Genomic DNA, 10,080 nt, shown 5'->3' on the forward strand with positions numbered 1-10,080 from the left:
AAAAAAAAAAAAAAGACTTCTACCTGGGTGACAATGGGGAAAAGAGGAATGATGCCCAAGTCCCTTCTCTTAACGTGTACTACAGACCATGGTGGAAGGCTGTCTAGGCTCCAGAGGTATAAAAGGAATATCTACTTGCATTTGCTAATTCCGTGAAAACTTCAATTACTGAGATGATGACAGAGGTGCATTAACCTTAAAGCTTGTTTACCTCCTACTTTCCAAAATATTTACCTTCACAAAGTCCCTTTCATAAAGAAGAAATGTTTATTATCACATGCTTTAAAGTGCCTTCTTCCCATTTTTTTGCTCTAGTACGAGAAACTATTTTGTACTTCTTTACTGGTCTTACTTTGCACAGTTACTGTACTAGAGCCAAAACCAAGAGGAAAGTATTTATCTTTTTTATCAGACCAAACTTTAGGTTATCTTTGAAGAAAAAGCTGTGTTATGTTCCAAGTTCCTGATTAATACAGATTCAGCATACTCCTTGCCCTCTTCACAATAAGGAAAGAGCCCACATTGCTGGTTTTTCTTAAAATGAAAACGAGCTCAGAGAATGAGGAAAATATTAAATCCCTATTTGCAATGTGATGGGAAGTGAGAAGGGATGGTTATTTGGCTTCATGTAAAGACTGAAAAACTGCATCCTACTTAGCACCCTGAATGATCCATCATGAGAATACTGCAATTTTTATCCAAAAAATGGTAAACATTTGCCAGAAGTTAACTTCAAACATGTTAGGAAAGAATGTTATTTTACTACTTGCTATACAAGCTGTTTAAATAACATTGTTTATATAAAAACTGAATGTTGTTATACGGGATAATAATGAATTTTACAAATTTTACTTGCTGTGTCAAGCTGCATTTGGATATAAAACTTCCATACAGAAGTATTTGCAGATTTAAGTAACCTTAGGTGGATTAATGTACTTCTGACCTACTATGTTTTGAGTATCACTTTATAATAAAGGAAGCATGTTTTGATGTTAGCAGATTGAACTGATTCCTGGTCACTAGAACTGTAGAGCTAGTAGGTCTAATCTCCAGTTCGTATTTGTGTTGAGAAAAAAAAGTTTAACACTCTCTCCCAATACCTTTCTAAGAAATTCTAAGTCTTCAGTAATTTGATTCTAATTCTTCAGACTCTATTACTTATCACTTAAGTGAAGCTATTTTCATTAAAGCTTTACTATAGACAGACAATTTGACCTCAGATTCTTTCAAGCCAATCCATTTGCTGTGAGGTGCATCAGAAACTATTGATGTGCATTAGTAAGTTAAGTGCACTGGAGAGAATTCCTCTGTTAATCCTGGAACTGGTCCTGGTTGAGTATACCTGCACAGTCCAAGACTCAAATCCATACTTATAGTAGGTGAACTCTGGACTAACACCAAGGCACAAAGTATCAAGCCAGCCTAGCTTTTCTACCTGCTGTTATTTTTTGGTCTACTATGTCCTTGAAAACAACCTTTTTCAGAACAGCAGAATTACAAATCAGTGTGCAAGGTACCCAGGGGCAGATACAACTTTACAGCATGTGCAAACAGGCACATCCTTAGCCTTTGTAAAGAGAAAATGCAGTTTGGGGCAGATAGGCAGCGCAAATAGTTTTGATGACTATTCCCTTCTCGGGGGAAGGCTGGAAGTAGACTGATTCACAGGGTCTGTGATACATTCAGCCTGCTCCTACCTATCACCTATCTCAGAGCAGAGACACTTACCTGAACCCTGCCTTGTAGAAAGATCAAGTTTAGAGTGCAAGAGGGTTGCTGTTTCCCAAAGATCCCCAGGAAAGACAGTACTCAAGACTAGGTCAGAGAAGTTAACTTGGCAGGCCAGAGCTTGAGCCGTGCTGTAACATTGCAAACAACTGTTGGTTCAGTCCTCGTAACCTTCCAAGCTGTTCCTTGACAAACAGGCAAGATGATTTAATTTGTTGTTTGGCAAAACCCACAAAATTCAGCACTCAAGTTTAACTAAAGGGTAGTTTTTTATTCCCCATTAAGACAGTCTCAAGGTCATAACTGAATGTTGGATACCCCACTGGAGGGCACATACAGTGAATGTGGCAAAGTACAATGTGAACAGCCCCCGGGGTTCAAATAAGGTAGGACCATCAGCTAACCAGAAGAAAAAAACCAAATTAAAACTCTGCTGAAGATGTTTCGCTTTCTTCTCCATTTACACTGAAAAAAAGTCAAATCCAACAAAATCCTTCCACCGCTAACAATACATTCAGGCCTGACTAAAGAGTTTAACAAGATGGCAACAGGATGACTATAATACAAAACGTTCACTACTACACTCTGTACACACCTGTTGTCCAAGCCCTCCCCCAAACCCATGTGATGATGGTGTCTCCATTATTTGCTTGCTTGCTGGGCCTGCCTGCGGAGGAGGACATAGATCTTCTCCTTTATCCAGTCTTTATTGTACGGTTGGTACGTCTGAGTATCAGCACGGTAACTAGAAAGGGGAAAAAAAAAATTAAGGTAATATTACTCTGTCCTGTAGTGTGTTTACAGATTTATCCTGTTCCCTGAGAAGCAGTTACCCAGCAGTAAGAACCTGAAATAAAACCAGATGCTCCAAGGACTACTGAATGTCCAGATCAGTGTGTTTGCATTTTAATTCAGACAACAAATGGAGGACCTCAATATTCTGGAGCTCAGAATGAAGAAGAATGTTTCCTGTTGGAACTAATCTGATTTGTCTTAATGAGCCGAACACTTTTTCAACACTACTTCAAGCAAGTGTTTATGTAAGTGTTCCACTTCTGTCTGGAATTTTTAGAAAATGAATAAAAGCACAATTTTCCAGGAGCTAAGGGACAATCATAGATGGATGACAAAGTATTCTTGCCAGCTGGCAGTGAAGGTGAGCTTACATCTAACAAACAAGGACACTTCATAAAAAGCAAACTGATAACAAGAACCCACAGACTCAATTTTCCTTGCTATTCAGGGCTAGCTGATAAAAGTAGTCCACTAGCAAGATTTCTTTCCAGGGCCAAAGAACTCAGTTACTCAAGATACTGTTCAACTGAAGCAGAATTAGACTGACAAATGAAAGCAAATTGCATGAAGTTATCTGTGTAGATTCATGCCCTCCTTTTCCCCTTAGTTATTAAAATTTGAGTGCTTTTTTGATTTAAGATGGCACTTTCAGTGCATGCTTCAAGAATTAATGGAAGTCCTGGTCAGTCTTTAAATCTTTGTACACGTATTTCTCATCAGATAAGAAAGGTGAGATTGTCATTGGTAAGAAGCTAAGTAAAAATCCAGTTAACTCAATCCACAACAATTTACGGTTCTTACCTAAGGAAAAAACCCTAAGCAAGCTATTTCTAAGAAAGCCTCATTATTTAAATCCCAGCATGACTGGTTCAAGGCCACAGAAAGAGTTTTGGTTTATATTGATACAGTAGTAGTTCTGGTGCAGCATAAGAAATGTTAGTTTCAGGATTTCTGCTCATGCCCCAATTGATTCATAATGCTATGCTGCAAGATCAGAGAGCAAGTACCTCAGGAATCTCTGTGAACACAAGACATATCTGGTACACTACGTGCTATGTGTGCCATCTGGTGGAAAACTATAAGCTGAAGGAGAATTTGGCACGACGCAGGGTTTACAAGCCTAATAAAGGCAGGCACAAGACTGTACTAGAAAACAGGTGCTGCTTCCTAAAGCAAGTAGCTAGCTTCAGTCTGTTAGATAAACTAAACCAAAGTATCTTGCAAACTGCATCAGTCCAGCACGACACCTGAAGATCAAACATGGCAGAATGTCTAGGGACAAAGTAACTCAGCAGGCACTGTAATCCTGTTTCACTTATTCCACTGAAAACTTTGGTAAATGGCATTTGTAATAAGTCACTATCAGTAACACAGATTCTGTATGTAAATCAGAATGCAAAGGAAAGTCATGTGATGCTCAGGGTTTTTTTGACTAGCTTTTTATTTTAAACTGGAATTAACTGGCAAAGGCAATAGCCTTTGTGCAGCTACACAAGTAGTTGCACTTGGATTTCAGACAGAGCAGCAGAGCTGCAGAAATGTCCATGCCAGATACTCACTGGCTTAAAAAGAGCTTCTGGCATTCTGAGACTCAAAAGCCAAATACCGTGTCTTCTGTTATTTGAATATAAGGTTTGTACCCATATTCCTACAGCATTTCTGCAAAGTTGATACCACTGTTGTATCAAACCATTCCTTGTGTAATTTATGGTACAAAAAGTACTCATGGGATGGACTAACTGATTTAGTTACAATGTTCAGTTATATTCTGAGTAGTGAAATTTAACATTTGATTTCACAGTGCAGTCAGAATGGAAAGTATACAAGACCATCTTTGCTTGCCCAAACTTTAACATACAGATGAGAACTGGAGATAATTTATTCACAAGAACACTTACAACAATTAGCTAGGGCTCACTGGAGGATCGATCTGTTCCTCAACCACTTAACTAGGATTTACAGAAACTTCCATCCTGCTGTATCTTAATCAAAATAAACAGCTGGCTGCAATGCACTTCTATCAGCTTCTACCATACCATTAGTACAGCCCTCAGCTAAATAAAATTCCGTAATCGTTCTGCCTCCTTAAGAATTAGACCAACTGCACAGAGGCAGATACAGCCCCAATGTAAACAGATTCTAGCATTAAAATATATAGCTGTATTAAACTGTTGGACTTCAGTATCTGAAATGCTGGGAGCTTCAATGTGTCTAAAATCCAAGTCAGTTTCTAAGCTTTCTTCAGAGCTACTTTATTCCAATGAAGTTAAGTGGAGTGGGCAACATGGCATACCAGCAGCAATACTGCTGCCTTACAAACAGTTATTGCAAAAACCACTCCGAACCTTACTGGATCTCACATAAAACATGTAAGCATTTACATGGAAGACTTCCGGCTTCTCCAAGTCACTAAAATGGACTTGTACAACTGAACTTACACAAGACAGCTGAGGTCTGCCAAGTCATCGATGAAGTCAAACAATTGGCTGATATCATATGTAATGGATGGACTGTTGGGATTCATTCTCTTCAGATGCTCTTCATACATTTTACAGACTCCTACGGAGAAACAAGATTATCAATGCACTATTAAAAAAACAACAACTCTACCTGTCGAAACTTCTCCAGCCATTGAGCCACATATCTGGAAAGGTAAGCAATTACTACCATGAAGACAGACATAAACTTCGTACTTCCGATTCTACAGAACTATTTGCATTGAAATGTCATATTGTAAAATCTGGTAAGATGCATGGAAAGAAGCACTATCATCATCTAAAGGAAAAAGTTTTAGTTCTGTCAAAGACGTAACTTTCCATGCAGTAAGCTCCCATGGAAACCTGAAATTCCTTCAATAATTTAAGGACAGCAATTGCAACATATATTCCTACTGCACAAACACCTAAGAAAGAGAAGAACTGGTGTCAAATAAAGCTACTCAAATCTCCTAAGAAAGATAATTCTAAGGGCTACTGAGGTAAGAGTTGACAGCCCAAGCCTATGTATGAATTTAGATGAGTTTTATTTAAGCTAGCTCATATATAATTCGGATGCATTTGAGGAGAACATAAAGTTAAAGTGAGCACAGAGGCTTTGCATGGTCTTCATTAGGCTTTTGTTTGCCTCGCAAAACTTCCTGGAATTAGAATTTTTAATGTTAAGTGAACTTTCACATTTAAATCATACAGCTGCAGTATTTCAGTCTTCTTTCCAAGCTTACTATGTGTCTCAAAGTCATGCAGGACTTTTTTCTCTGGCACACATGCCACAAGGCTGCAAATTATGTATAAGTAATACACATACTTTTATTTTATATATTACTTCCAGTAGCAATCTTTCCTTTACATGGCTAGCGCAAAAATTAGTGAGAGGTAGGCTCTGATCCTGCAAGGAAATGGATTCAGGCAAGGCTGCTGCATGGTCCCACCAAGAACATTGCCTACTCTCATGAAGTGAATGTGGCTCAATCTAAATAAATCAAAAAGAGACATTCAATATATAAAGGAAGTTTTAGAAACAATAACTATTTTTCAGTTTGCTGCAACATTAGTAAATTAAAAGCATGAGACACCTTTGAATTTATTTTTTTTATTACCTTGGGAAAACATGAGCAGCAACTTAATTTCTTACTGAGTAAGCTTGGGAATATGTCAAAAATGGGGTTTTAACAACAGTTTTCGCTACCATATCTGCACCCACCTTCCATGCACTCATTCACCGATTCATAATCAGCGTATGTTCTGCCTTCTGGCCTCTTGGTAGGCTGGACAAGTAGAATTGTGTGAGACTGAAAAACAAAACAAAAGAAACATAAAGAAAACTGCTTACTTGCAAAATCTTTGTGTTTTTTTTTTTAAATTATTTGAATGAAGCACTAAAAAGATGAGTAATATTAAAATGCTGCACTAGCAGTCAAAGAGACAGACATCTTCCCAACAGCATTTACTATTCATATAAACTGTGTTAATAATTTTTGTTTCCAGTCAGTCCTACCAATCCTTACGTCACTTTGAATTAGCAATAAAGCAGCTACTGTGTTGAAAAAAATACCATGGAAATAACAGTTTCTATTTAAACACAAAAGCAAACCAATAAAAATACATAAAAGCTACGCCATCAGTGCATTTACTTATTTTATTCCAAATGCAAGCTGTTAGTAAATTAAAGAGCAAGGAGGGAGTCCAACAACTTCATGTCAGTCTCACCTTAAAGATTTTAACAGTAATAGCTATTTTGAGTTATTTATTTAACGTCAAGGGAACACAAATTATACAACAAATATGCACTGAGTGTTCAAGATTATTTCTTGCAAAACAGATGCACTGATTTCTCATACTTCAGTGACTCTACTGAAACAGTAATTATGGCACAGATAACTGTTCCAAATGTCAGATTCTGTAAGCTTGTTCTTCTGCAGTCAAGGCTTTGATAATTGTTCAGTCTGTGGCTTGCATTATTTCTGTAATATTTTTCACTTGGCTACAGCAAGTAATTTGAGCAAACAACAAGCAAGATTTTTTAAGTACATGCAATCTGTGATCTAATTAACAGGTTACATGGCACAGAAAGTTTGCAAGCACACAACAAAACACCATTTCCAGTGCTGCTAATAGGATCCAACATTTTCAATGCTAATATATGAGGTGAGCGTACAACGTTAATATTCATGGTGGCAACTGCAGAGTAAGACACACTGGAAACAAATACCCATGTATATTACTGGGCTTCAGTTAATCAGCTGCTGCTAGAAAAATCCTGACCCACACTTCGGACGTATCAATGAATATACCAGTTTGGAGTTCATCAAATGCAATGACAGAATAGAAAAATGGCAAATATTAAGATTGACAAGGAACATACAAGAAAACAGTACAGATTTTTGTACCATGACTGATAAGCGTTCCCATGCCTGGCATACAGTTTTCAGTTCTGTAAATTCTGTTCCAAATAATGTGGTAGAGGGAGATACAGAGAAGTTGAGGAAAATTATGGAGAAACAGAAGCAGCAAAACTTTTCCCATCAGAAATGGAAAAAGTGGGGAAGTTAGAGCTACACCCTGTAACAAATATCATACAAAAGAGACTACACCATTTAAGTCTACTTTCACATATACCAGAGGATGCTAGATTTTAAAGGAATTCCCCAAGGGTGGCTGGTATCTGGCTGTTCCTAAGCGCATTGTACTTGAACAGGCACATCTTACCAGGGAGTCCAAATGACTGCCAAACTTATTATAAAATACTTTTCTCAGCACTACCGTTTTTATTTGCTGGTCGCTGATGACAAGGCTGGGTTCCAGCACTTGCAACTCTGACTTCCCATGAGCATTTGACTAAGGATTTCTTATTAACAACAGACGAGATATACTGGCCAGTTGTCACTGTGTTCTAAAAAAAAACCTGTTGGTTTAGCTTCAGAATGTCTTGCAAACTGAATCTGTGGTGTCTGATTACATATACATATTTCTCTCTTTCAACTAAATTCAGTATTAAGAAAAAGCTCTATTTGATTGACAAAATGTAGCAAAGCGTACATAAAAGTGAATTGACCAGGAGTTACGGAACTGTATCACAATTAGGTGAGCTCTGTCTTTGGTGTCTCAATGTCTTGCTGGGGAATCATTTTACGCTTTCTGGCCTATAAATACCCAGGCTATTCCTCCCATTCTTTGAGTGCTAAATGAATGTATACATTCTGAAATTATCTCAATAATCAGATTATAGAAAAAAACAGCAGCCAGACATGTAAGCCAGTTCTTTCAGAACTTCACCGTAGAAATTATTTGGACTCATGACTTTAAACTGTTGATCACTTCAGACACTTCACGATATCCATATCAGATACTGGCCTGGAAATTATTAAAATTAATGCCATTGGGACAACACGTATTGTAGAATTAATGTATCACATCTCAAATATTTCTTTGGGAATTTCCCATTATTTTACCTTAAGGGAAAAAAGGAAATTGATTGATTTGATAAAATTGCTCCTCCTCTCCTACCACATAATTCAAAAAAGTGACAAGTTCAGAAGCCTGAGAGAAGTTTTCTCCAACTACTACCTGTCCTACTGAATATGTGCCTAGGTGACCGGGCAAAAAATCTGTGTAATTAATAACTATTATGTTTTCCTACAGGTAAAATCTTGTTGCTAGGAAAAAGAAAACCAAAACAAGGGAAGATCTATAAACCTTCATGGGTTAGGAGCACGTTATCTGAAAGAGCCCAATACAGACTCTTATTATTCTGATACATATGTTGGGGTTTCTTGCATTTTCTTTAAAAGCACGGTCATACTGGCTGCTATTAAGCAGGACACTGAATGAGATACCACATAGCTTACATTACATCCGAATTTGAACTTCTAGAGGGTGCTTTAGAAAGTGCTCCAATTACTGAAAGCACAACTCTGTAAAAATGGTTAAGGCAGTGCAGACAGCCAAACCAGCAGGATTTAGGAGCTAGGCAGCACCTGCCCAAAGAGGCTTCCAACTGTAGACTATTAAACAACAAAGTAAAAAAAAACCCTACCAACAAACCACCTAATAAAAGAGGAAGTATTGTAAGAATAAGATGTGCAGTGATGCAAAACCAAGCAGCATACTTTACACACCTAAATGAGTTTTAGTTATTTCTGCTAACTAGAAAAAAGTGGTTAAAGTGTCACCTTTGACTTTGGACTACAGGGACAGGGCTTGTAGTTGCTCATTCTAGCTGAAGCTGTTTTTGAGCAAGTGCCAGACAGATGCAGAGCTTTGCTGCAAACCCAGATGCAGTTAAGCTGTCCTTCCACCGCTGGGCAACAACTTGTTTCAGGATATTCAAATTTATTAAATGAATGCAAAAACTACTGTGACTGGTAGGCCTTTGTGCTTCAGCGTGCCATTCAAACAGCCCACAAGCAGAAGCTACCACCTTTCCCTCCTCCAAGCACCGGGGAGGAGCAGAGAAAGCAGCACGGGCAGAAACAGAGCCAATTAACGCAAATCAGCCATTTAAGGTAAGCAGGCTCGATTCGCGAGCCAGCGCTGCCGAGGAAGAGCTGCGTTCCCAAGGGCCTGAGGAGGGGCTGAAACTCCGGGGCAGCCTGCTCTGCGCCAGGGCCAGAAGCCTCCTCCCCACCTCCCTCCCCGAGGGCCACCGGCCTTTATACCGGGAGGGCTCCGGCGGCGGGACGCCACTTCGCGAAGCCGCTAGCCCACCAGCACGTGCTGCCGCCCACCGGGGCCCAGAGTGGCGGCCGCGGCCTTTCCCGCTGCCCGCCACACCTTCCCGCCAGCAGCGCCAGCAGCCGCTCTTGCCCCAGGGGGAGGGGAGAGCAGCCCAGGCGCCGCCGCGCCACCCAAGCCGGGTACGAGGAGCCGCCGGCCCCGGCCCCGGCCCGCCCGCTCACCATCACAGCTCCCGCTCCTCAGCACTGCCGCGGAGAAGAGGCGCGCGACGATCCCCCAAAAACCCCCGCGCCCGGCGGAAACGCTGCGCTAACGGCCGACCATAGAGCTCGCGGCGCCAGAGTGCCGCTCGCGCATGCGCACGCAAGCCCAGGCCGGGGCCCGA

The 10,080-nt window shown here is 39.9% G+C and overlaps 1 protein-coding gene across 1 annotated transcript; it reads right to left on the minus strand.

Moving 5' to 3' along the window:
* Nucleotides 1-1,978: 1,978 nt before the first annotated feature.
* Nucleotides 1,979-10,070, minus strand: ERH (ERH mRNA splicing and mitosis factor). Its single transcript, XM_056345038.1, has 4 exons — nucleotides 9,917-10,070; nucleotides 6,223-6,310; nucleotides 4,962-5,082; nucleotides 1,979-2,473 (listed from the first exon to the last, which is right to left on the minus strand). The coding sequence occupies exons 1-4, from the start codon at nucleotides 9,917-9,919 to the stop codon at nucleotides 2,371-2,373; spliced, it is 315 nt and encodes a 104-aa protein (XP_056201013.1). The 5' UTR covers nucleotides 9,920-10,070; the 3' UTR covers nucleotides 1,979-2,370.
* Nucleotides 10,071-10,080: the final 10 nt, after the last annotated feature.

The sequence above is a fragment of the Falco biarmicus genome, chromosome 7 (genome assembly GCF_023638135.1).
Source record: "Falco biarmicus isolate bFalBia1 chromosome 7, bFalBia1.pri, whole genome shotgun sequence".
NCBI classification, from domain to species: Eukaryota; Metazoa; Chordata; class Aves; order Falconiformes; family Falconidae; genus Falco; species Falco biarmicus.